This window comes from Brassica oleracea, chromosome C1, assembly GCF_000695525.1.
Source record: "Brassica oleracea var. oleracea cultivar TO1000 chromosome C1, BOL, whole genome shotgun sequence".
NCBI lineage: Eukaryota > Viridiplantae > Streptophyta > Magnoliopsida > Brassicales > Brassicaceae > Brassica > Brassica oleracea.
Genome location: NC_027748.1, coordinates 4,934,567 through 4,959,620, shown reverse-complemented (window position 1 = coordinate 4,959,620; position 25,054 = coordinate 4,934,567). Strand labels below are relative to the sequence as shown.

Genomic DNA, 25,054 nt, shown 5'->3' with positions numbered 1-25,054 from the left:
GGAAAATTGCGTTTTCCAGTTTTGGCTGGAAATTGTGTTTTTCTGGTTTTGACGGGAAAATGCTTTTTTCCAGCTTTGGCGGGAAAATTCCATTTTCTGGTTTTGGCGGAAAAATTCTGATTTCCGATTTTGGCGGAAAAATTTCGTTTTCCGATTTTGGCGGAAAAATTGTGTTTTTCGGTTTTGGCGGGAAAATTGTGTTTTCGGTTTTGGCGGGAAAATTGTGTTTTCGGTTTTGGCGGGAAAATTGTGTTTTCGGTTTTGGCGGGAAAATTGTGTTTTCGGTTTTGGCGGGAAAATTGTGTTTTCGGTTTTGGCGGGAAAATTGTGTTTTCGGTTTTGGCGGGAAAATTGTGTTTTCGGTTTTGGCGGGAAAATTGTGTTTTCGGTTTTGGCGGGAAAATTGTGTTTTCGGTTTTGGCGGGAAAATTGTGTTTTCGGTTTTGGCGGGAAAATTGTGTTTTCGGTTTTGGCGGGAAAATTGTGTTTTCGGTTTTGGCGGGAAAATTGTGTTTTCGGTTTTGGCGGGAAAATTGTGTTTTCGGTTTTGGCGGGAAAATTGTGTTTTCCAGTTTTGGCGGGAAAATTGTGTTTTTCTGGTTTTGGCGGGAAAATACATTTTTCCGGTTTTGGCGGGAAAATACAGTTTTCCGGTTTTGGCGGGAAAATACATTTTTCCGGTTTTGGCAGGAAAATGCGTTTTCCGGTTTTAGCGGGAAAATGCGTTTTTCCGGTTTTGGCGGTAAAATTGTGTTTTTCAGTTTTGGCGGGAAAATGTGTTTTTATAGTTTTGGCGAAAAAAATTCCGTTTTTTGGTTTTGGCCGGAAAATTCTTTTGGAGGGAAAATTGCGTTTTTCTGGTTTTGGCGGGAAAATTGCATTTTTCCGATTTTGGCGAGAAAATGATTTTTGCGGTTTTGGCCGGAAAATACTTTTTGGTGTTTTGGCGGGAATATGCATTTTTTGGGTTTTGGCGGGGGAAATGCGTTTTTGGGGGGTTTGGCGGGAAAATGCGTTTTTTAGGTTTTGACGGGAAAATGCGTTTTTCGGTTTTGATCGAAAAGTGCGATTTTACTGGTTTGACTGAAAAATGTGTTTTTATGGAAATGTGCATTTTGCGTTTTTTTGCGGAAAAACGCATCTTGCGGTTTTAGAGGGAATGTGTGTTTTTCAGTTTTTGCGAGAAAATGTATTTTTTAGTTATAGCGGAAAAATGTATATGCAAGAAAATATAATTTACGGTTTGAAAATAATATTTTGATTTTAAAAAGTCATTTTTGTCATTAATTATTTTGAACTGAACTAGATGCATCTGCATCCAGATGCACCATCAAGACTCACCTTCATTTGGATGACAATTTGAGATGAGTTTTTTAAAATTCAGCTCGGTGATCTATCTGGATGTAGTATTATAATGCACAAAACGAACATCGATTTGCATCTTTACCCAGATGGACCACCTGGGTGAGCAAACGAACAGGGCTTAATTAGACAATCTTTCCACATTTTCTAAAGTCAATTTTATCACTTCAACCAGATCCCCATCCACTATCATAGTAGTCAATTCATATATGCACAAAATCATTCATGTGTTCCATTGTTGACTATTGGGTGTGTGGATCCATAGGTTAAACAATCAGAGCTTCGTGACGAGAAAAACGGTTGGCTGACTCTCTTAACTGAGTTTGCCTTCTTCACGAAATGGAATGGACCGCTCAGTCCGGGAGAGATCGAGGATTGCCGACCTTTGATTACTCAACATGTGGTTGTGGAAACTCTTGATGAAGAAGGTGAGAAAGAGCCGAGTGATAAGCTCAATGCGGCCAATGCAGTCTTCTACATAACTTTTGAGGGCGTGGAGGATCCAACAATAGGTCGTTATAGGGCGGTTGTACGGAAGACGATGGATGGGAAACCTGGGCACATGCGCCTCGAGGTTACGTGTTCGAAAGTCTGATCTCGAGAAACGGAGGAATCGGAGATCAAGTTTCAGAATCAGACTTTCAACTGGAAAAATCTCGACAATAATGTATGATCAAACTGATACATCAGAATTATGTTATGAATATTAACACAAAAAACCCTTAGAAAAGTTCCAGAATAACATGCAAACTTCAAGGTTCTCAAATTTAGGAAATACAAGAAAATCCATTACAAAAACTAGTTTAGAAAAATAAGCAGTAGAACACGTCGTCGACAATATCACAGAGAACTGTATGAAAACACCATATGGGGAGTAGTGTGGATGTTATGGTCATAGTAAGATGCAGAATTTTGTAAGCAAACAAGTGGGATTTTCCAGTTCTTCGAAGGGATCATTAGTTTCATCCTCTCTTGGTGTCTGGACTAGCATCACATCTAGCAAGACACGCAATTCTTTCAATCTTTTGTAAGGGAAGTTTACCACCGCAACCAGCTCCTCATCCACTATGTCAGTAGCATAAATCATCACATCTCTAAGTCCCACGTACTTAGACTCAAAATACTTTGGTCCACGATAAATTTCCTATGAAAGAGGAGAATAAGAAAATTAAATTATACCTTATACATAGAACACGATATATACCTATAAGACAATTTAAATTTAACAAAGAGCAACACTTACATTTCCAACGATGTCAATATCTGGCTCAAATACATGCAACTGAGCCGCAACAGGTATCATTCTCAATGCGGACAAAGCAGCGCTCAGTCTTTTTGTTGGTCTCAAGTCTCCTACCATGCGGAAGAGTGAAAGGCCCGTTGGTTTGCAAATATCCCTACATCCTGCATATTTCCAATCTTGTTCTCTGGGTAAGTTATTTTTCAATCCATACTTCAGCCCATCCAGTACACTAAGAGGTTTGCAACAAGTACGCTGATGTTTTATCTGCGCCTTTTTCGGGCGAGGAGCGAAATCAAGCATATATTGGGCTGAGTAATCAGTTAAGATGCTCTCCGGTCTATGTTTTACAATACTCAACAACTTCGCTGCTATGACAGCCCAAACTATTTCTGCAGAGATATGCGAAAGAGTCAAAAAAGAAAAGATGCGTCTGCAAAGATATGCACGTATATGTATATGCATCCAATGTGTGACTGTGAAGAAAAAGTTTTTAAGAGACAATTTACCATGTTCTTCATCATATTGCAAAACAGCGTACTGTTTGTCCAAAGTTATCTTTTCCCTCCGACTCTGCAATCGAAACTCACTATTAGTGTGCAAAACAACTCTGATTAACCATCGAAAAACAATTATATATAAAAAAGTACCTGTTTTTTAATCCAAATTGCATAATTTGTGAACTTGGTATTAACGAGTTGGATGCCGGAGTCTGGTATTGTGCGTAAAATAGGCAAAAGTTTAGACATGATTTCCGGGTCAGTTTTATTTATCAACTTCATATAGTTGTAGAAATCATCGGATATGGCTGGTACAGTGTGGCGGTGCTGCATAAAGAAGATAAGAAGTTTAGACCTGATTTCAGGCTCAGTTTACTCTATCAATGATTCTCTCTTGGACGTACCCGTGTTAACTCTGGGACCAAATGAAAATCAGCCATGGTTATAGATTTCCTGCAGTGCATCGTATAAAGGTAAGAGATATATAAGAACAACAGAGAGAGAACTAATGACTCCCAGAAAATGCTTGCAGATACAATGACAAGCTACATGTAGCAAATTCAAGCCAATCTAAAAGCATCTCTTTACTGATGAGATTGAATCAGTTGTTGTAAAGTGAATAACTCAACGTTCAAATTCAAGCCAATCTAAAAGTAACTTTATATAGAGCAACATACTGAACTGAATGTTAAGCTCTTTAAGCTAATATAGTGATGATCACAGTTACAGAGGAGGCAGTCATGTAGCTCAACAAGCAAAATAGATGGTAATGCATTTACGAAAAAAAAAACTAGATCGTGCGGCAAAAAAGAAACGAGATCAATATATCGTAACCTAGACAGCCGTAGTTTAATTTTGACACTCCACTCACAGATGGAGTAACAATCACAGATACAACAATTCAAGCCTCATAAAACCCTAATTTCCTAAGATTGATGCATAGTTTAACAAATAGGAACAATCCACAGCCTTAGGCTACGCTGAAGAAAAAGAAGACAGTAAATACGCTCAAGCAAACGAGGGTCTCGATTTTCAAGATAATTTTTCTTTTTCTTTTCCGACTAAATGCACACGAAAAGATCTAGAATTCTTATAATCCTTAGAGACACTAGAAGATCTAGAGAGAGAGAGTTTCTTACACGACGACGATTCTCTGCTTCTGATTCTCCTTCTTACTCGACGCGCTAGAGGAAAAGAACATCCAACCGGGGATCTATCTCACTTTATTGACCGGGCTAAAACCCAACCCGTATCTTCAGAGCCCAATGATGATTAAAACTACACAACAGGCCCAACATTGTTGGCGAATCGGTTTAATAAACCAATTTTTTTTTCTTCTGGATAATTGTTTGTTCTTTATCGGCTAATTTATAGATTAAACATCCTAAAAAGAGTTGTTACAACATTTCATGGAGACAACATATAAAGAAGCATGCTTAGCTAATTAATATTGTCGAGAATATTCCGACAAGATAGTGAAATTTTGATCTCAGACTTTCGAACACGTAACCTCGAGGCGCATGTGCCCAGGTTTCCCATCCATCGTCTTCCGTACAACCGCCCTGTAACGACCTTTCGTTGGATCCTCCACGCACTCAAAAGATATGTAGAAGATTGCATTGGCCGCATTGATCACTTTATCACTCGACTGCTCTTTCTCAGCTTCTTCATCAAGAGTTTCCACAACCACTTCTTGAGTAATCAAAGGTCGGCAATCCTCAATCTCTCCCGGACTGAGAGGTCCATTCCATTTCGTGAAGAAGGCAAACTCGGTTAAGAGAGTCAGCCAACCGTTTTTCTGGTCATGAAGCTCTGATTGTTTAACCTATATATGGATCCACACACCCAATGAAAAACAAACAATGGAAACATGAATGATTTTGTGCATTATAATTATATGATTTTGCTACTAGACAGAAGAGTGTTACCACATAGCATCGTTGCTGATCTTCATCAGACAGCCATTTGGGCATTTCACCTTTGTAACAATCATTTACGGCTCCATCGTCCCACTCATAATCAGCCTCTTCGCTACCTTTTAACCACACACACAGAAAAACTTTATGATAATGGCAGAGGAACCCCATTCAATAAGCTATTAATTAGAAAGATTGTATACCTTCCACCCTGCAAATGTGAGTCTCCCACCACAAATTGGGGACGTGTGTAACTTGATCATCTATATGCTTAACGCAAGTCTCGAAAGTGATTGGAGAAGAATGGTGGGCTGGATTCACCGCCTCAAATGTTATGAAAGACTTGGTGAAGGAACGGTGAGTCTGCTCATGTAGCTGACTGATAAACCAAAAATCGTAAACTGTGCCCTGAGAAAGAAACGGGAAAGCGGTGATAAGTTGAGAAGGCATGCGTATTTAAAATAGGGAAACAAAAAAAACCTTCTGAAGATTGTAACAGTAGAGTGCAAGTCTAGCGCAGAGGCCCCTGTCATAATAAAAGCGCCATGCTTTAGGTTTTATCCTCCTACCTGCAAAAAAAGCCTATACGCACAAACACAACTATATCAGCAGCACCCACAGAAAGAAAATAGACAAACGGATTATATAAATACACACAAGTTAAGTGTTGTGAGAAGAGATGAAGAAAGGAAGACAAGTCAAGATGGTACGTACTTTGGCATCTGTAACGTATGTGGACCACCCACGATCAGCGGGATCATCATCATCGGAGAATGAATTTTGTTCATCTTCTCCGAGCTCCTTCAATTCCGCCCGCACCTACAAAAACCAAGGAATGTATTATAGAACCAAGCACTTGCGATGAAAGGAAGCTACAGGCAGGCCTAAAGAAGATGATTAAAGAAAATTCGGAGAACCTCCGCTGCGATTCGGGCATACTCTGGATCATATTCTGGCGACGAATCCCCCATTTTCACCCTAATTTTTCAGATCGACCGACTACTACTACGGCAATATGATAAAGAACAACAAATGGGTCGCAAATGGGCCACCACTCTGTGGACTTAGACCCCTAGATTTATGGGCTTTTACAATTTTGTTTCGGTATTCTGTTTTCTGTAGACCTACAAAACGACGTCGTATTAACCCGTACCTTGTCACCTAAAGTTAGTTCTCTCTCTCTCTCATATATCCAGAAATTTTTTGTGAGATCTGGGGAAGAGTTGGTTGGAGGAGGTTATGGAGGATTTTGAGTTATTGCGAAGGGAGAAAAGAAGGCGGAAGGCTAAGCTAAAGTTCTTCGGTTTGGATGTTGTTCCAAACGTTCCCGATTTCAATAAAGAAGGGTTGGCCGATGTAATCTCTCTTCGAATTCGTAATCATGATGTTGCTGCTTGTTATATCAGATTTTGATTACCAGGTCGTTTCAGTGGATGATCTCTTCGTGTAAAATAAAAGAAAGAAGGTTGATACTTTTCTTCGTGTTTTTTTGTAGGGTTTTGATGTGAATAACTCTTGTTATCCGTCTAGACTAGTTAAGTCTACTTGGGGCGATGACTATGACATCGCCCTTTATGGTAGACTTGGACTCCACTGCCACAATTTTCAGAAGGTATCGTTTTCATGTCTTTTTTTTTTTCCATTGCTCTGCAAAATATTATTGTTGTTGGGTAAATAAACTTTCACCTCTGTCGATCAATGTTATACAATGCGGGGGGGGAGAACAGTCTTTAAGTTTTTCTTTATTTAGGATTTTCATATACATTATTATGCTGTGTAAAACATTGGCATTAAGATTTTAGTTAAATTCATATGTTAAAAGATTGAAGATATTATACTAACATGAGTTTTCCTACTACCATTTGTTTTACCTATATGAGTTTGTTTTTTCGTTGTCAGCTGATATATTGAACATGATGAGGTGAATAAATTATAATGTCGCATTCTTTTAAAATGGTGGATTGCATGATTTTGAGTTTTAAAAATGGTTAAGTGTTGTTTAAATGTATTTTCCTACTTGATGTGTTGAGTGTAACCTTGATTCCCTTTTTCTTATGAGTTGTTTTTTTGCTTTTGACAGGGAACAAACTTCAAGTTTGTGCGCTGGGAAAAGTATAGTGTTATCTCTACTGCATACGACTACGTCTATGTAACTTTGGACGCCAAGGATCCTGTCTCTGACTCGGTCTTCTCTTTTCAGACCTTGTTAAACGAAGATTCTTCTCCAGACCGTCCTGTTATGTGGACTACCTTAGCCTGCAGAATCAAATGTAAGATTATATCACCAACATTCGTGGTCTGTGATGGATATTGTCTAAGTCTTTATATATATCGCTGGGAGTTCTGGTTTAATTTAAGAGAACTAACTGTTTATAGAGAACTCTTTTATAGGTGAAAATGCTGCGGATGCACGTTGGGACGATAAGGCAGTAGATGATTTCTACAAAGATGGAATACCCAAATGGTCGTCTGATGAAGAATTGTCTCGTGGCAAGAAAAATTATTATGTGGTAAGATCATATCCACTGTTTGAAACTGCAACTTCTTTTTTTTTCTTTTTAGCTTGAGAAGGCAACTTGTCTGACATGTTAACTAGGCAGGTAACATACATTCTGTTCTGTTGATCTCATCACAGGTGCAAGAATCAGAGTTGCAGGAGAATGATTGGCTGTATCTATTCACCGAAATTGCGTTCTACTCAAAAACAAATAACGTAAGTCCTTGAGAGAGATTCTCTGCCAAAAAAAAGAAAGAAAATAACTTGAACCTTTTTCTTTTGTAGGTGTTGACTGCTCCCCCACCCTTGGAGATTGAGAAGGTGGTTGTAGTAACTAAAAAAGACGCAGAAGAAGGCCATGAGAAGCTGAAAGCCCATAATGCAATCTTCTACGTAAGTTACAAGTATAATGGTGAATCTTCAGAATGGGCGGGTGATCACAGCGCGGTAATAAGGAAAACCAGGGATGGCAAGCCAGGACATATGTATATTGAAGTTGCAGCAACAGCAGATTGAACTGAAGAAGAAGAAAAGATTGATAGGGATCTGCTCTTTTACAATACCTATCATTAACGCTATTAAGCTGAAGAAAAAGAACAATAGACAGAACTGCGGATCTACTCGTTTATAATTTCTAAGGCTATTTACTAATTCTGTCATGATATGTTAAATGTTTTATGTTGTGTTTGTCTAAAACTATTTGGACTAGAACGAGTTGGATCTATTATCATCGTTAAGGAGAGATTTCTGTTTGTAATGCAATATTTAGTATGAGAACGAATGGTTCATTGATCTGTTATGACTTATGTCTAATCATTGATGTTCGCTCCCTAAGGCTGCACACTTTTTTTAAAGCATCTGCAAGCAGAATGAATGGTAACTTCTTTCAGTTTCGTATTCATTTTTCCTTATTTGTTCAACCCATTATGTGAATACTCAATAATGTACTATGATCCTGAGTATGCCCGAATCGCAGCGGAGGTTCTCTGAATACAGGCCGCAGCTTCCTTTCATAGCTAATGATCGGTTCTCATATATTACGTGGTTATGTAAGTCCGAGCGGAATTGAAGGAGCTCGGAGAAGATGAACAAAATTCCTTCTCCGATGATGATCCAGCTGACCGAGGGTGGTCCACATACGTTACAGATGCCAACGTAACTTCTTTCTCTCCCTTTCTTCATGTCTTATCTTACGTGACTTGTGTATTTATAATGCATCCTTTCTGTGGCGATGTTAATTTAGTTGTGATTGTGCGTAGGCTTTTTTTGCAGGTAGGAGGATAAAACCTAAAGCATGGCGGTTTTATTATGACAGAGGCCTCTGCGCTAGACTTGCACTCTACTGTTACAATCTTCAGAAGGTTATTTTTTTCCTATTTTATTACACGAACACTATCTAAACTTATCACCTAAGTTAAGCTTTCCAGTTACTTTCTCATCTCTCTAGGGCACAGCTTGCGATTTTCGGTTTATCAGTCAGTTACATGAGCAGACTCACCTTTACTTCACCAAGTCTTTCGTAACATTTGAGGCCGTTAATCCAGCCGACCGTTCTCCACTGACTTTCGAGACTTGTGTTAAGCATAACGATGATCAAGTTACACACGTCCCAAATTTGTGGTGGGAGACGCACATTTGCAGGGTGGAAGGTAAAAAAAAGTGTCTAAAAAGGTATCCGTATAGGTTATTGATGGGAGTTGCTCTGCCATATTATCATAAGTTTTTCTTTGTGTGGTTAAAAGGTAGCGAAGAGGCTGATTATGAGTGGAACGATGGAGCAGTACATGATTATTACAAAGGTGAAATGCCTAAATGGCTGTCTGATGACCGTCAGCAACGATGCTATGTGGTAACTCTTCTGTCTTGTAGTCAATTCATATAAAGCACAAAACCATTCATGTTTCCATTGTTTTTTTTTACTATTGGGTGTGTGGATCCATTAGGTTGAACAATCAGAGCTTCATGACGAGAAAAACGGGTGGCTGCCTCTCTTAACCGAGTTTGCCTTCTTCACGAAATGGAATGGACCGCTCAGTCCGGGAGAGATTGAAGATTGCCGACCCTTGATTACTCAACATGTGGTTGTGGAAACCCTTGATGAGAAAGAGCCGAGTGATAAGCTCAATGCGGCCAATGCAGTCTTCTATATATCTTTTGAGTGCGTGGAGGATCCAACAATAGGTCGTTACAGGGCGGTCATACGGAAGACGATGGATGGGAAACCGGGGCACATGAGCCTCGAGGTTACGTGTTGGAGGTTTGCAACAAGTACGCTACGGTAAGAGGTTTGCAACAAGTATGCTGATGTTTTCTCTGAGTCTTTCCCGGGCGAGGAGCGAAGTCAAGTATATACTGGGCTGAGTAGTTAGTGAAGATGCTCTTCGGTCTATGTTTTACAACACTGAACAACTTGGCTGCTATGACAGCCCAAACTGTTTCTGCACAGATATGTCAAAGAGTCGGAAAAGAAAAGATGCATGAGCAAAGATATACACGTATTTGTATGCATCCAATGTGAACATTAAGAGACAATTTACCATGATCTTCATCATACTGCAAAACAGCATACTGTTCTTCCAACTTTCTCTCGTCCCTTCGAATCTGCAATTGAAACTCACTATTAGTGTGCAAAACAACTCTGTAGTCTTGGTATTAACGAGTTGGATACCGGAGTCTGGTATTGTGCGTAGAATAGGCAAAAGTTTAGACATGATTTCAGGCTCAGTTTTCTTTATCAGCTTCATATAGTTGTAGAAATCATCGGAGATGGTTGGTACAGTGTGGCGGTGCTGCATAACCAGTGAGAACATAAGAAGCAGACTAAAATGAATGTGTAACGAATAATGATTCTCTCTTGGACGACGTACCCGTGTTAACGCTGGGTGTAAATGAGAATCAGCCATGTTTACAGATTTTTCTGCAGTGCATCGTGTTTAAAGGTAAGAGATATATAAAAGGACAACAACAGAAAGAGAACACACTTTCTAATGACTCCCAGTAAATGTAACCAGAAAATGCCTTGCATAAATTCAGATGCGATAAACAGGCTATAAGTAGCAAATCTAAAAGCATCTCTTTACTGATGAGATTGAATCAGTTGTTGTAAAGTGAATAACTCAACGTTCAAATTCAAGCCAATCTAAAAGTAACTTTATGTAGAGCAACATACTGAACTGAATGTTAAGCTCTTTAAGCTAATATAGTGATGATCACAGTTACAGAGGAGGCAGTCATGTAGCTCAACAAGCAAAATAGATGGTAATGCATTTACGAAAAAAAAAAACTAGATCGTGCGGCAAAAAAGAAACGAGATCAATATATCGTAACCTAGACAGCCGTAGTTTAATTTTGACACTCCACTCACAGATGGAGTAACAATCACAGATACAACAATTCAAGCCTCATAAAACCCTAATTTCCTAAGATTGATGCATAGTTTAACAAATAGGAACAATCCACAGCCTTAGGCTACGCCGAAGAGAAAGGATACAGTAAATGAGCGCTAGATGAACACGAAAAGATAATTTTTTCTTTTCTTTTCTTTTCTTTTACGACTAAATGAACACGAAAAGATCTAGGATTCATATAATCGTTATAGATACTCGAAGATCTAGAGAGAGAGAGAGAGTTCCGTTCCTTACACAAGCGACGGACGATTCACAGCTTCGTTTCTTCTTCTGATTCTCCTTTCTCGAATTAGCCGGAACCGAGACGCGCTAGAGGAAAACAATATCCATCCGGATCTATCTCACTTTACTTACCGGGTTAAGACCCAAAACCCGTATTTTCAGAGCCCATGATGATTATTATTAAAAGACTAAAACTACACTACCGGCCCAACATTGTTGGCGATACCGAATAATAAACCAAAGTATTATTGTTTTTTCTTTATCGGCTAACTTATAGATTAAACATCAATTATCTGGAATAGCTGATCAAAGAGAGAGAGAAAAGAGAGAGAGAGATTTCCGGCCGACGGCGAGGCTCTCTGAGCCACCGTCGGTCCGGTTGTGGAGTTCTTTTTTTCGTTTTAGCATCTGGCTTTTGTTCGGGGTCTCTTGATCTACATAGGTTTCGGCGTCGCACCTCTCTATGGTGGTCGTCCGACTTGTTTCTGGGAAGGGGTGGCTTTTCCAGCACCTTCTTCGCCGGTTTTGGGTACCGGGAGGCGGTGGCTCCTTCAGCATCGCCATCGTCGGCTTCTGCTTCCGGGAGGCGGTGGCTTCCGCAACATCGCTGGCGCCGGCGTTCGTTTTAGGGTTTTTTTTATTTCTCCTCATTTAGATCTACGAGTTTGAGCTTCTTTGGTTATCGCTTCTCGATCTGAATCTGTTGCCGCTTATATGTCGGAGATGATGAATCGATTGTAGGCTTTAATATCTGTTGGTAATTCGTAGATCCGTCTGTTTGGTTTGAAGTTTATGTGTTTGTTGGATTCGAGTATCTCGAAGGTCTGGTTGAATGGTTGAGTTCCGGTTTCGACCTTGCTGTCGACGGTGGCCGTTGAGTCGTCGTGACGCGGTCGCTGGTACCGGAGGAAGAAAGGAGGCGTGCGGCTTCGCGTGAAGAGCGACGCCTAGCCTACTAGGGTTTCGGTTGTTTGTGTGGGCCTCGGGCCTAGTTTGTTTTACTTGGTTGTATGCCTCTGTTTTTGGGCTTCGGATTTTTGTAAGGTTTGGGCTTTGCCCATTTTGGATTTAATCCTATTAATAAACTTCAGTTGGGAAAAAAAAAAAACTTATAGATTAAAACATACTAAAGAGTTGTTACAACTAGGATGTCACTGGAATACAGAGACCACAACTATTGATTTTAGCATGCTTAGATAATTCATCCGCTTCTGGACTCTGCAGCCATAAACAAAATATCATCCAAATGTCCTTGTATGTTTGCATAATCAAATTGTCAAGATCATCCAAGTGGTTATCATCAATTTGGTTACCCAGTTTTAGCGGAACCTTTTTTACAATAAACATGTACAACAAAGAAAATATGCTGACAATAAAATGGGAATAACTTTAAGTTTCATAACATAATTCTGATCTATCAGTTCGATCATACATTGATACTACTTATTAATACATTCTCGAGATTTTTCCAAGTTAAGAAGTCTTGTGAATTTAAACAAGATACTGAAATTTGATCTCCGATTCCTTAGACTCTCGAACACGTAACCTCGAGGCGCATGTGCCCAGGTTTACCATCCATCGTCTTCCGTACAACCGCCCTGTAACGACCTTTCGTTGGATCCTCCACGCAATCAAAAGTTATGTAGAAGATTGCATTGGCCGCAATGAGCTTATCACGCGGCTCTTTCTCACCTTCTCCATGAGTTTCCACAACCACATGTTGAGTAATCAAAGGTCGGCAATCCTCAATCTCTCCCGGACTGAGAGGTCCATTCCATTTCGTGAAGAAGGCAAACTCAGTTAAGAGAGGCAGCCACCCGTTTTTCTTGTCATGAAGCTCTGATTGTTCAACCTAATGGATCCACACACCCAATAGTAAAAAACAATCAAAGGAAACATGAATGATATGAATTGACTACAAGACAGGAGAGTTAACCACTTACCACATAGCATCGTTGCTGACGGTCATCAGAGAGCCATTCAGGCATTTCATCTTTGTAATAATCATTAACTGCTCCCTCGTCCCACTCATAATCAGCCTCGTCGCTACCTTTTTAAGCACACAGAGAAAAACTAATGATAATATGGCAGAGGAACCCCTATACGAATAGCTGTTAGACACATTTTTTTTTTTACCTTCCACCCTGCAAATGTGCGTCTCCCACCACAATTTGGGGACGAATGTGACTTGATCATCGACATGCTTAACGCAAGTCTCGAAAGTGAGGGGAGAAGTAGGGTCGGATGGATTAACGGCGTCAAATGTTATGAAAGACTTGGTGAAGGAAAGGCGATTCTGCTCATGTATCTGAATGATAACCTGAAAATCGTAAGCTGTGCCATTCTGAAGATTGTAACAGTAAAGTGCAAGTCTAGCGCAGAGGCCTCTGTCATAATGAACACGCCATGCTTGAGGTTTTATCCTTCTACCAGCAAAGAAAGCCTAATAGTGAATTATAAAAACAAAAGTCAGGTACGTGAGAGGAGAAATGAACAAAACTCAAGATGTTACGTACGTTGGCATCTGTAACGTATGTGGACCACCCTCCATCAGCCGGATCATAGGAGGAGGAGAACGGTTTTTTATCTTCTCCGTTCTCCTTCAATAGCGCTCGGATCTACATAACCAAAGCAATATATTATAGAACCAAGCACTAGCGATATATGAAAGGAAGCTACGAGCCTATAAAGAAGATGATTTATAAGAAAATTCGGAGAACCTCCGCTGCGAATCGGGCATAATCAGGATCATATTCTTCTGGCGACGAATCCCCCATATATCCAGACCCTAATTTTTCAGATCGCAGGAAAATTATAAAGAATAACAAATGGGTCGAAAATGGGCCACTATGCCGTGGACCTAGACCCAAATGTTTCGTGTTTATGGGCTTACAACTGACAGAATTTTGATTTAGTATTATGTTTTGTAGACCTAAAGTGACGCCTCGATTAAAGTTTATCTTATGGCTGTTGGATATATCCTGAAAAAATTGTGAGATCTGGGGAAGAGTTGGAGGAGGTTATGGAGGATATTGAGTTATTGCGATTGGAAAAAAGAAGGCGGAAGGCTAAGCTAAAGTTCTTCGGTTTGGATGTTCCGAACCATCCCGATTTCAATCAAGAAGGGCTGGCCGATGTAATCTCTCTTCGAATTCTTCTTAATCATGTTGTTGCTGCTTGTATATGTCTATCGGTCGTGTTTTTTGGATTTGACAGTTGGATGATTTGATGATCTTTTCGATTTTTTTTTTCTTCGTGTTTTTGTAGGGTTTTGATGTGAATAACAGTTGTTATCCGTCTATGCTAGTTAAGTCTACTTGGGGCGATGATTATGATATCGCTCTTTATGGTAGGCTTGGACTTCACTGCCACAATTTTCACAAGGTAAACTGTGATCACTGCATCTTCATGTTTTTTTTTTTTTTCATTGCTACTGATGTGGGGAACTTGGGTAATTTCTTTATTTATTTAGGATTTTCATGTACATTATTATGCTGTGTAAAACATTGGAATAAAGATTTTAGTTTAAAATCATATATAAAAAATTGAAGATAATATATACTATAACATGATTTTTCTTAAAACAGTTGTTATACCTATATGAGTTTTATCTTTATTTTTTCTTTGTCAACGGATCTATGGAACATGGTGAGGTGAAATAAATTATAAACGTGTGTGTTCCACAACGCTTTATGCGCCTTCTTTGGTTATTTTAAAATGGTGGATTGCATTATTTAAAGAGCTAATCTTTTTGCTTTGAGACAGGGAACAAACTTCAAGTTTGGGCGCTGGGAAAAGTATAGTGTTATCTCTACTGCATACGACTACGTCTATGTAACTTTGGACGCCAAGGATCCTGTCTCTGGCTCGGTCTTCTCTTTTCAGACCTTGTTAAACGAAGATTCTTCTCCAGACCGTCCCGTTATGTGGACTACCTTAGCCTGCAGAATCAAATGTAAGATTATATCACCAACATTCGTGGTCTGTGATGGATATTGTCTAAGTCTTTATATATATCGCTGGGAGTTCTGGTTTAATTTAAGAGAACTAACTGTTTATAGAGAACTCTTTTATAGGTGAAAATGCTGCGGATGCACGTTGGGACGATAAGGCAGTAGATGATTTCTACAAAGATGCAATACCCAAATGGTCGTCTGATGAAGAATTGGCTCGTGGCAAGAAAAACTATTATGTGGTAAGATCATATCCACTGTTTGAAACTGCAACTTCTTTTTTTTTCTTTTTAGCTTGAGAAGGCAACTTGTCTGACATGTTAACTAGGCAGGTAACATACATTCTGTTCTGTTGATCTCATCACAGGTGCAAGAATCAGAGTTGCAGGAGAATGATTGGCTGTATCTATTCACCGAAATTGCGTTCTACTCAAAAACAAATAATGTAAGTCCCCTTGAGAGAGATTCTCTGCCAAAAAAAGAAAGAAAATAACTTGAACCTTTTTCTTTTGTAGGTGTTGACTGCTCCCCCACCCTTGGAGATTGAGAAGGTGGTTGTAGTAACTAAAGAAGACACAGAAGAAGGCCATGAGAAGCTGAAAGCCCATAATGCAATCTTCTACGTAAGTTACAAGTATAATGGTGAATCTTCAGAATGGGCGGGTGATCACAACGCGGTAATAAGGAAAACCATGGATGGGAAGCCAGGACATATGTATATTGAAGTTGCAGCAACAGCAGATTAAGCTGAAGAAGAAGAAAAGATTGATAGGGATCTGCTCTTTTACAATACCTATCATTAACGCCTATTAACCTGAAGAATAAGAACAATAGACAGAACTGCGGATCTGCTCGTTTATAATTTCTAAGGCTATTTACTAATTCTGTCATGATATGTTAAATGTTTTATGTTGTGTTTGTCTAAAACTATTTGGACTAGAACGAGTTGGATCTATTATTATCGTTTAAGGAGAGATTTCTGTTTGTAATGCAATAATTAGTATGAGAACGAATGGTTCATTGATCTGTTATGACTTATGTCTAATCATTGATGTTTGCTCCCTAAGGCTGCACACTTTTTGTAAAGCATCTGCAAGCAGACAGAGTGAATGGTAACTTCTTTCAGTTTCGTATTCATTTCCTTATTTGTTCAACCCATAATGTGAAGACTCAATATGTACTATGTTCTCTTTTTGTTTTTGTTTGAACATTACGTTATATGTTCTCCTGCAGTGTCTTAGGGTATTAAATGATTGCCATTTCAATACCTTTCATTTTATATGCACTAGTGGTTTTGACCGACCCTATGGTTCGTTGTGCAGCACAAGTTCTATCAAGGGAAAGTCTGATTGGTCTCTTGTTTTCCTTCAAAAGCCTATACAAAGGCCCAACCATAAATACGTTAAATAAACTGTAAACCAATATAAATCGAGGATTTTCCATTTACAGATATAGACTTTAATTTAACATACGTAAAGGAATTATTTTCATATCTCAATTAGGATTCCATGTCTTAATCGTAAAGCATTTTTTTTGAAACATAACTAGTATGACCGGACCGATGGAGTTGTAAATATTGAAGTTTATTTTTTGGTAACAGCCCATAAATTTCATTATTGAAGTTTAATTTGTTATTAGTAGAGCTATTGTGATTGAAGTCCTATGTCATTTAAGCTTATTTATTAAACATTTTTTAGTTCGGAGTTTGACAATCATCGGAATGAAAAAAGAGCAGCCGGTGATGATGCTGGCCACTCGAAGGCGACGGTGCCGGACATGGGCGCTAAAATCTACCAGTGGATATGTCAAACTCATCTTAAATTTGGCATTTCAATATCTTAATTTGGTCGGAGACATTATTCTGAAGTTTAGTAATTAATAATTGTGTTTAGACAAAAAAAAAAATTAATTAATAATTGTGTAATTAGAAAATATTTTTCTAGCAAGTATATCATAACAAAATAGGTCCACATAAACTTAGAACTTTATTTTCTAATGAAAATTAGTTAACAAAATTTAAGTTAGTCTACCAATATCAAGTGTGATTGGATATTTTGGTTACTAAAATATTCGTATACTCTATTAGTCAGTTGTGGATATGATTTATTATAACTATTTAACAAGAGTACAATATTTAAACATAACTAATTTCCGAAACTTTTGTTGAAAAAATTAAATGTTCACTTTTAAAAACTTCAGCAAGATAATGATCCGCGAGGGCAGCAACAGCGCGGATTTTAGTGTCAGAGGACTGTGATTACATTTCTCTAGATGTCGATATGTAGAATATTGTGAAAGAAATTTTCCAAACGAGATAGAATGAACAAATTCGTTTAGTTTGCAGTCTTTTGAGTGTCCAGCGAGTTTCATTTGGCTGCGGTTGTAGGTTGTGGTTCCCTTTCTTCGGCTCTCTCGCTCATGCACCAACACATAACCTCGAGGCGCATGTGCCCAGGTTTCCCATCCATCGTCTTCCGTAAAACCGCCCTGTAACGACCTTTCGTTGGATCCTCCACGCACTCAAAAGTTATGTAGAAGATTGCATTGGCCGCATTGAGCTTATCACTCGGCTCTTTCTCAGCTTCTTCATCAAGAGTTTCCACAACCAGTAATCAAAGATCTGCATTCCGCAATATCTCTCGCCCTGAGGGTTCCATTCCATTTTGTGTAGAAGGCAAATTCAGTCAAGAGAGGCAGCCACCAATTTTTTTTGTCCTGAAGCTCTGATTGTTCAACCTATGGATCCACACACCCAATAGTCAAAAAGAAAAACAAACAGTGGAAACATGAATGATTTTGTACATCTATGAATTGACTACTAGATGCAACGCAGAAGAGTTACCACGTAGCATCGTTGCTGATGGTCATCAGACAGCCATTCGGGCATTTCACCTTTGTAATAATCATTTACGGCTCCATCGTCCCACTCATAATCAGCCTCTTCGCTACCTTTTAACCACACACAGAAAAAAATATGACAATAGCAGAGGAACCAGTCATAACGTATACGGATAGCTGTTAGACATCTCTTTTACCTTCCACCCTGCAAATGTGCGTCTCCCACCACAAACCCAGTCCGCTTGTAACTTGTTCATAGTTATGCTTAACGCACGTCTCCAAAGTGAATCGAGAACGGTCAGCTGGATTCATTGCCTCCAGTGTTATGAAAGACTTGCTGAACGAATCATACCCAGTGTATAACGTTCTCACAAACCCAAAATCGTAAACTGTGCCCTATAGAGATGAGAAAGTAGGACAGGAAGCTTAACTTAGGTGATAAGTGGTGAATGTGTGCGTAATAAAATAGTGTTAGAACAAGACTAGAGAAGAAAACCTTCTGAAGATTGTAACAGTACAGTCCAAGTCTAGCGCAGAGATCGGTGTCGTAATAATAGCGCCACTGTTCAGGTTTTATCTTCTCACCAGCAAGAAAAGCCTACGCACATTCACAACTAAATCAATATCCACAAGAGAGAGAGAGAGAGCATTATAAATACACAAGCCACGTGAGAGAAGAGTGATCACATGAACAAAATCAAAGCAATTTAGGATAGTTAACAAAAGGGAGATAAAGATCTTACGCTGGAATCTGTAACGTATGAGGAGCACTCTTGATTATCATCTGGGACGTTGTCGTCAGGTATCTCCTTGGTCTCCTCTTCCGTCTACATCAAAAATCAACTCCATTTTTTTTTTTCAAAAGTAAAAGCACAAACTCCTACTTTAACATTCCTGCTGATATACTGAAAATATGTTAGGACTGAGTAATAAGGAAACGCTAATCAATTAACGAACTATCCTTACTCCTCTGGCCTCTATCTTGTTCTCTTCCTCGAAAGTTGCTAAAGCCTATCATCACAACAAGAGAAATTAGACAATTAACAAAATATGAATAATAATTACATCTACGCACCTGCATCTCATCATCCTCAACTGGGCGACATGGATTCTATAAGAAAATTTGTTTTGCGATGTTAGTACAAGAGAATTTAAAGGTACCGTGGCCAAACATAAACTATTACCTTAATACCAAAGATACCAAGCAGAACAAGTCCTCCTTTTGGTAATATCCAATTTTTTATTTCCTTTTGAGATGGAACATCTTCGTTTGCAATGGTTGTGAATGCAAGAGCAACGCATCTTAGTTCTTGTGCAACCATATTGTCGATAACAGCTTTGAATGCTTCCCTCTAAAATAACATAACCAGATTCAGAAATATGTTTTGCCAACCTGGTTTTCATTCATAAGTTAAAAGAATAATGATTGCTAACCTCGGTTTCACTCATCGGTAAGGAACTTTTGTTATAAACTTGTGTACACTGTTCTAGGATTTTGTTAGCGTCGCCTTTCCAGTGAATCCGAACACCAGGCCTACTTGTATTTTTCTGAGGATAAAATAAAAGTTAAGACTTAGGTAAAACAAGTATACCAAAATTGATCAACTAGAAAAGCAGAAAGTAGCAAGGAATAATGAGACATCACTTACACATTCAACTGCTGTGCCTAGGCATTCCATGGACGAATCCATTCCAGAACGTTTAATAAACATGGACTCGGACTTGATAGAAGTGAAGCTCATGTCTCTCTGCAAAAGATACAACAAGTATGAGAATTAGTAATCAATACAAAAAAAATTGGAACAACTAGTTGAATCAACTGAGACTGGAAAGAAAACCTTTAAGGCCCATTTAAGTAAAGCTCGGTTTGTTGGACTTCCAATGATTACATTCTCACCATCCTGTAACCAGAAAACATATATATACATTATAATGTTCATTAAGCTTAATTAGAGTGACAATCAAGTAATATTTATATAGTATTTAAATCATACCTCAAGCTGAATCACACTGCCAGACGTATTGTGACAAATTCCTTCAAAAATCAAAAATGAGATATAATCTGAGATACCGACTTGATGACCACCCTCAATAAAATGTTCTTCAACCTTCCTCTGCAAAAAAAAAAATAGACATCAGTTTTAAGAAACTGAAAACTAACATGAATAGGTAACTAACTACTTTGATTAAGAAAACATTATCACTAAACTAAACAATAAAGAAAACACATCACCTCGTATTCGCTCCGGACTTCTCCACAGAAAAACATTTTGAAGAGTCTAGTTGGAACAGTATATGATGGCACTCCAGATGTACATAGTTCAAGTAGCATAATATCTAAAGATGCCTTGAAATATCCCAGTAATCCCCTTTCTTCACCATGGCTATTCCTGCAGTGTGCAATCAACTCTCCATTCTCCACGGTTATAAACCGTATTGAAACTTGATGCCATGCAGAGAAAACAGAATGAACAGAGGTAGGTCCGCGGTAAACTCCCTGCAACATAGGAAAATGCATAATTGTTAGTTCCAAATTATTCAGATCTATAACATCCAAAAAAAATTTCTTTGAATAAATCACTTACATTTCCAATCCTTCCAAACTCGGGCTTAAAGATACCAATTTGAGCAAGTATTGGTTGGGTCTGAAGGTAGTGAATTGCTTTACGGACATCTGAGAATGCTCTGGCGTCATTTAAGACGTGATGCAGTTTAACATGACTCTTGGAGGGAAGCACCTGAGTATGGCATCCAGTATGACCCCAGTCATCAGTTTTTGGCATACCATAAGCCATGGCATATTCCATACCGTAGATGCATGGATACGGATAGCAATAGTGCTTTTGTTCGGTCTTCAAAAACACTTCCTTTGCCCGAGCAGGATCGGCAAAATCAACCAAAAACTGGCCAGAGTATGATGTGAGCTTCTCGTCAATATGGTGAATCTCACGGGCCTCACTTATATGCTCACTTCCCCCAATCGACCAACAATTCTCTGCATTTCGATTTATTATTCATCACACAGTGCAAACAAAATTCATTTAAAAGAAAAGATTGAGACCAAGTTATTTACGATGTTTTCCTTGGTTTTGTACTGGAAACTTTGATTTTTCCCAATTTTTGCAGTCCTCTTTCTTTGGCCTCTGAAATCAACATAAAAACTAATGAGAAAGAAAAAATTGGAAATGAAAGTCAAACATAACTAGTGACACCAACTTACTACGAAGTTAGCCCAAACTGTAAAAGTTCCTTTTTTAGCCTTGAAAGAAAAGATTTCACCATTTTCCGGCCTATGTAAAATGATATCTAGCAGATGTGGATGTAGCATTTGTGGTATTTCTTCGAATGGCTTCTGAAGAACTTTAGGCATCTTCTCCAAAGGGATGTACGACTGCATAAAAAGTCAATCGTTATGATCACATACTACTAACAGAGATAAAACAATATGAATGTATCCATACCCGCAATTTGGCCAGGGCATCTGTTGATCCCTATTAACAAATATTTCCGAACAAGATATAGATCAATTCAAATATATAATGAGAATATCTCCTAAAAGGCTTAGAGATACTTTGAAAAGAAATTTGATAAATGAAAGAATATTACTTGGCTGGACGAGCATTCTCCGCGAGTTACAGTCTGCAAATATGTAGTCATGTTACAGAAAATGTAAAAATATATCAAACAAAACGAAACATCTATTTCATGAACATACATGACGCAAAACTGGGCTAGATATGTGATCCATGTTCTTGGAATCCATCTTCTTCTGTGGAGAAGGAAAAAAAAACAAACTTTGTTCAACTGAAGAAAACAGATAATCAAGAGGAACCATGTCTAGATTGACAACAAATTACTATTAAACTTGTGTTAGTTTGGCTACTCAAGTTGCAGAATATTTTGATGAAAAACTAGTTGCTTTTGATACTAATGAAGTCGCTACTGTTCTCTGTTGATCCAAGGATTACTGTCAAACTTAATTCACCTGCTACATCTAGTGTAACTCACTAACTCATACAATATGTTAGGAGCTCTTAACAGGAGAATGGAAGCAGGATCCATGAGACATTGAAGAAGTTTCAGTGACAGTGGAAAACAAACTATGGCAACAAAAACAATTTTGTTAGACTGGTGCTACTCTCGAACAAGAATCACTTGGACTTACAGATGCAGTGGTGACTGGTGAAGAGCGACTGTGTTCAACCTCAGGAATTGATGTCACTACTAATCGCTGGATGTTGTTGATGATTTTGCCACCTGCCTGCATTTATGAGGAAACATAGCTCACAAACCTGAGAGAATCCAACAGAGTAAATCAGTAACAAGCAGCTCACCGGCGAACTCGGAAGGAGGTGAGAGCCGCAACTCGTAACAAGAGGTTCACCGGCGAGAGACTAAACCGGCGAAATCAGAGGCAGGTGAGGGTCGCAATCGATTCCAGCTCGTAACAAGCCGTTCACCTGCGAGAGATCCAAACCGGCGAATCAGAATCAGGTGAGAGTCGCGAGAATGTTGGATTCCAAAGAAACGTAAAAGAAGCCACCTCAGATTCGTCTCAAAACGAGTTAGGGGCCCCCATAACTAACGTAAAAGAAGCCACCTGAAAGAAAATATCAGAAAATCAAAGACGTCTACCTGAGATTGCGAGAAACGAACCCGCGGAAACAAAATCGGTGCCAATCGCAAGAATGAAGAGGTCTCTAACTCTTCAACAGCTGAGATTTTAAAGAAACTGAAAGCTGAATCAAAATCGGCGACCAGTATTTTCGTTGCGAGCTACAGGAGAGTAGCCGTTGGCGGCAAGTTTAGAACTCAGAGCAATGAAGACGAAAGTCTCCAACTTTCTTCTTCTTTTGAACAAAATGTTTCTAAAATAATATTTATGATCCGGTACCTATATTCCTCTGTTGTTTCTTTTTCGCCTTCTTTTTAAGAATACTCCATTATTTTCCTCCTTGGACTTTTGATTTCATTAGAAAACTCCCCAAAACTTTAAAATTATGTCCTAGATTCTGACTCAGTTTTTCAAACACACATAAATAATTTAAATTCTGAACAATTAATTGGTATGATTTGTGTTTATTTAAAACATTTACAACTTGAATGAACTTAACTTTGTTGATTGTATATTTTTTAATAGACATGTTTAAAAAAATTATGGTATGGGATTTTTCCCATAACGTTTACACTTTTTACTACCATCAATCATTTTAATCAAAATAAGAGCATAAATTGTCATTACATATATATATATATATATATATATATATATATATATATATATATATATATATTGTACACGATATATCATCATAGCTTCATTATCAAATTGGCTACACAGTAAAACAGCTAATTACTAACTTCTTATTTATTTGATTTCTGTTTTCCATTGTTTATTTCAGCACTATGTTTGATTTTTTAACTAGGATTAGAGCCGGTCTTCATCATATCAGGTGCATAAACAAACATTTTTTTACCAATTATCTATTAACCTTTTTTTAAAGAGATCAAATATATAATTTTAAGTCAAATCAGCACAATATATCTCCCACTATTGTTACCATTAGAGCTAATCTCGCTTCTTAAAACATAAATACTATGTTAGGCCTAACCTCTATTAATGTGTGATATTTTGATTAGATATACTCAAAATAATTCTTCTAAACTACCTATTAAATTCACCTAACGTTTTAAACCACCTATTATATTCGCCTAACGTACTACTATTACTTATGTTATATATTTTTTCCTATTCTTATAGACAATATCATAAATTCATAATTAACCTAATGACATATACTTTAACATACACATTTCTCTCTTGCTAAAATAGAAATACTATGTTGGAACTAACCTATATTAATGTAATAATGTATGATATTTCATTAAATATACTCAAAAATAATTTTTAAGCAAACCATTAAATTCAGCTAACGTTCTAAACCACCTATTATAATCATCCCAATATCTAATATCTAATTTTTAATCAAAACAAATTAGGATATAAGCCAAGCCCATATTTGACGAATTTAGTAATATTTATGAGTAAAACGGGCCCTACTTCAATAATCCTATCAGGCCGAAGCCTATATTTTACTGGTTTATCCATAATTGGGTCTGCATAAGATGTAAATAAATCTATCTTTTTAACACAGTATGTAAATCTAATTTTTTTTTGGTCAAATAAGTAAATCTAATTTGTGTTACAAAAAAAAAAGTAAATCTAATTTATAACGTGAAATTTGATCACCTTTCCCTTTATATAATTCATTTAATGAATTATTACCAAACAATGGGAAAATATAATAAAAATAGTTAAAGTCAGCATTTGACCTTATATATTTTACTAACTGAAAAATATGACTTAAAGTTAATATAGTAGATCATAACTTAACATGTTTGAGTCACCATTCAATCTGGCCAGAAAAAATTGGCCTGGAATAACCAGCTGAATTTGGTATGCCGTGCTTTAAGTCCCTATAGCCATGAACATATCTTACTGACCAAACTCAAAGGACCCATATGTTCTTACTTCTTAGGTTATCTCATTTTTGAAATTTGCCAGCCATTGATATTCAATATTGAAGATACAATCATCAGTTTAGATGCTGTAAAAGAATTGCAGCAAGCGAAAGCAAGATTTAAAATAAATAATGTCTTTTAAAAAGGTGTCATTCTCATTTTTAATCAAATAATACGGCTTTATGTCAAATGGCGTGTTATCATATAATAGCATACCATTTGTGTAAAAAAAAAATGTGTACTGGATCGTAACTATTTTCTTAATTTTCTTAAAAAGAAATATAAATAAGAAAATAACAGCAAAATAAGTAATATGTATATGATTATAATAGAAATTAAAAACAGTAATTAAAGTCAAAGCTAATCAACAAAGAAACATGGATTCGGTTGGGTAGACAAGTACCCATGAATCCTTCCTCCTCGTAGAACTCCTCGATCAACTCCGCATGGACGGTGAACCTGCATTTCTCTTCCTGTTTACCAATCCCAAGGATCTCTTTGCACGAAAAATTCGCCATGAAAAAAATCAGTTATATTTTCGTCTGACAAAACTGTGAAATCAAACCGGTTCTTGATCGAGCCTAGAAGACGTTCTTC

At 37.8% G+C, this 25,054-nt stretch overlaps 10 protein-coding genes across 13 annotated transcripts; 3 read left to right on the top strand and 7 right to left on the bottom strand.

The window, feature by feature from the left end:
- Window positions 1-1,984: 1,984 nt before the first annotated feature.
- Window positions 1,985-4,342, bottom strand: LOC106304487. Of its 3 annotated transcripts, none has more exons than XM_013740896.1 (6): window positions 4,242-4,339; window positions 3,507-3,555; window positions 3,253-3,429; window positions 3,112-3,175; window positions 2,606-2,994; window positions 1,985-2,506 (listed from the first exon to the last, which is right to left on the bottom strand). In XM_013740896.1, exons 1-6 carry the CDS (start codon window positions 4,301-4,303, stop codon window positions 2,255-2,257), a joined length of 993 nt encoding a protein of 330 aa, XP_013596350.1. In that variant the 5' UTR covers window positions 4,304-4,339; the 3' UTR covers window positions 1,985-2,254. The 3 variants fall into 3 exon arrangements, with proteins under 3 accessions (XP_013596350.1, XP_013596356.1, XP_013596364.1); XM_013740902.1 differs by lacking the exon at window positions 4,242-4,339 and adding an exon at window positions 4,109-4,228; XM_013740910.1 differs by having other exon boundaries at window positions 2,058-2,506; window positions 2,606-2,766; window positions 4,242-4,342.
- Window positions 4,343-4,447: 105 nt separating this feature from the next.
- LOC106304508 (UPF0725 protein At4g29550-like) lies at window positions 4,448-6,046 on the bottom strand. The gene is made up of 6 exons (XM_013740916.1): window positions 5,936-6,046; window positions 5,733-5,837; window positions 5,499-5,600; window positions 5,222-5,426; window positions 5,031-5,137; window positions 4,448-4,927 (listed from the first exon to the last, which is right to left on the bottom strand). The coding sequence occupies exons 1-6, from the start codon at window positions 5,987-5,989 to the stop codon at window positions 4,592-4,594; spliced, it is 909 nt and encodes a 302-aa protein (XP_013596370.1). The 5' UTR covers window positions 5,990-6,046; the 3' UTR covers window positions 4,448-4,591.
- A 132-nt stretch (window positions 6,047-6,178) lies between these two features.
- On the top strand, window positions 6,179-8,314 carry LOC106304531 (UPF0725 protein At5g63820-like). The gene is made up of 6 exons (XM_013740935.1): window positions 6,179-6,374; window positions 6,514-6,630; window positions 7,099-7,288; window positions 7,410-7,528; window positions 7,654-7,731; window positions 7,801-8,314. Exons 1-6 carry the CDS (start codon window positions 6,258-6,260, stop codon window positions 8,029-8,031), a joined length of 852 nt encoding a protein of 283 aa, XP_013596389.1. The 5' UTR covers window positions 6,179-6,257; the 3' UTR covers window positions 8,032-8,314.
- Window positions 8,315-8,457: 143 nt separating this feature from the next.
- On the top strand, window positions 8,458-9,861 carry LOC106329601 (UPF0725 protein At4g29550-like). The gene is made up of 6 exons (XM_013768293.1): window positions 8,458-8,496; window positions 8,587-8,670; window positions 8,775-8,876; window positions 8,963-9,164; window positions 9,258-9,364; window positions 9,459-9,861. Exons 1-6 carry the CDS (start codon window positions 8,458-8,460, stop codon window positions 9,795-9,797), a joined length of 873 nt encoding a protein of 290 aa, XP_013623747.1. The 3' UTR covers window positions 9,798-9,861.
- Window positions 9,361-11,243, bottom strand: LOC106304562. 2 transcript variants are annotated; one of them, XM_013740964.1, is made up of 4 exons: window positions 11,157-11,243; window positions 10,383-10,432; window positions 10,053-10,304; window positions 9,361-9,953 (listed from the first exon to the last, which is right to left on the bottom strand). In XM_013740964.1, the coding sequence occupies exons 2-4, from the start codon at window positions 10,416-10,418 to the stop codon at window positions 9,933-9,935; spliced, it is 309 nt and encodes a 102-aa protein (XP_013596418.1). In that variant the 5' UTR covers window positions 10,419-10,432; window positions 11,157-11,243; the 3' UTR covers window positions 9,361-9,932. The 2 variants fall into 2 exon arrangements, with proteins under 2 accessions (XP_013596418.1, XP_013596425.1); XM_013740971.1 differs by having other exon boundaries at window positions 11,152-11,236.
- A 1,253-nt stretch (window positions 11,244-12,496) lies between these two features.
- On the bottom strand, window positions 12,497-13,962 carry LOC106304519 (UPF0725 protein At4g29550-like). The gene is made up of 5 exons (XM_013740926.1): window positions 13,865-13,962; window positions 13,661-13,762; window positions 13,281-13,587; window positions 13,088-13,194; window positions 12,497-12,996 (listed from the first exon to the last, which is right to left on the bottom strand). The coding sequence occupies exons 1-5, from the start codon at window positions 13,919-13,921 to the stop codon at window positions 12,670-12,672; spliced, it is 900 nt and encodes a 299-aa protein (XP_013596380.1). The 5' UTR covers window positions 13,922-13,962; the 3' UTR covers window positions 12,497-12,669.
- Window positions 13,963-14,069: 107 nt separating this feature from the next.
- LOC106304540 (UPF0725 protein At5g63820-like) lies at window positions 14,070-16,145 on the top strand. The gene is made up of 6 exons (XM_013740945.1): window positions 14,070-14,280; window positions 14,412-14,528; window positions 14,910-15,099; window positions 15,221-15,339; window positions 15,465-15,542; window positions 15,613-16,145. Exons 1-6 carry the CDS (start codon window positions 14,167-14,169, stop codon window positions 15,841-15,843), a joined length of 849 nt encoding a protein of 282 aa, XP_013596399.1. The 5' UTR covers window positions 14,070-14,166; the 3' UTR covers window positions 15,844-16,145.
- Window positions 16,146-17,498: 1,353 nt separating this feature from the next.
- LOC106329590 (UPF0725 protein At4g29550-like) lies at window positions 17,499-18,247 on the bottom strand. Its single transcript, XM_013768287.1, has 3 exons — window positions 18,133-18,247; window positions 17,940-18,046; window positions 17,499-17,833 (listed from the first exon to the last, which is right to left on the bottom strand). Exons 1-3 carry the CDS (start codon window positions 18,245-18,247, stop codon window positions 17,687-17,689), a joined length of 369 nt encoding a protein of 122 aa, XP_013623741.1. The 3' UTR covers window positions 17,499-17,686.
- A 219-nt stretch (window positions 18,248-18,466) lies between these two features.
- On the bottom strand, window positions 18,467-19,400 carry LOC106304551 (calcium-transporting ATPase 8, plasma membrane-type-like). The gene is made up of 6 exons (XM_013740954.1): window positions 19,370-19,400; window positions 19,120-19,287; window positions 19,011-19,046; window positions 18,902-18,946; window positions 18,679-18,829; window positions 18,467-18,533 (listed from the first exon to the last, which is right to left on the bottom strand). Exons 1-5 carry the CDS (start codon window positions 19,382-19,384, stop codon window positions 18,821-18,823), a joined length of 273 nt encoding a protein of 90 aa, XP_013596408.1. The 5' UTR covers window positions 19,385-19,400; the 3' UTR covers window positions 18,467-18,533; window positions 18,679-18,820.
- Window positions 19,401-19,536: 136 nt separating this feature from the next.
- Window positions 19,537-24,975, bottom strand: LOC106329582. Its single transcript, XM_013768279.1, has 13 exons — window positions 24,861-24,975; window positions 22,522-22,535; window positions 22,101-22,196; window positions 21,651-21,704; window positions 21,542-21,574; window positions 21,397-21,426; window positions 21,156-21,326; window positions 21,009-21,078; window positions 20,521-20,930; window positions 20,169-20,432; window positions 19,930-20,049; window positions 19,774-19,836; window positions 19,537-19,683 (listed from the first exon to the last, which is right to left on the bottom strand). Exons 1-13 carry the CDS (start codon window positions 24,973-24,975, stop codon window positions 19,537-19,539), a joined length of 1,587 nt encoding a protein of 528 aa, XP_013623733.1.
- Between the last annotated feature and the right edge of the window lie 79 nt (window positions 24,976-25,054).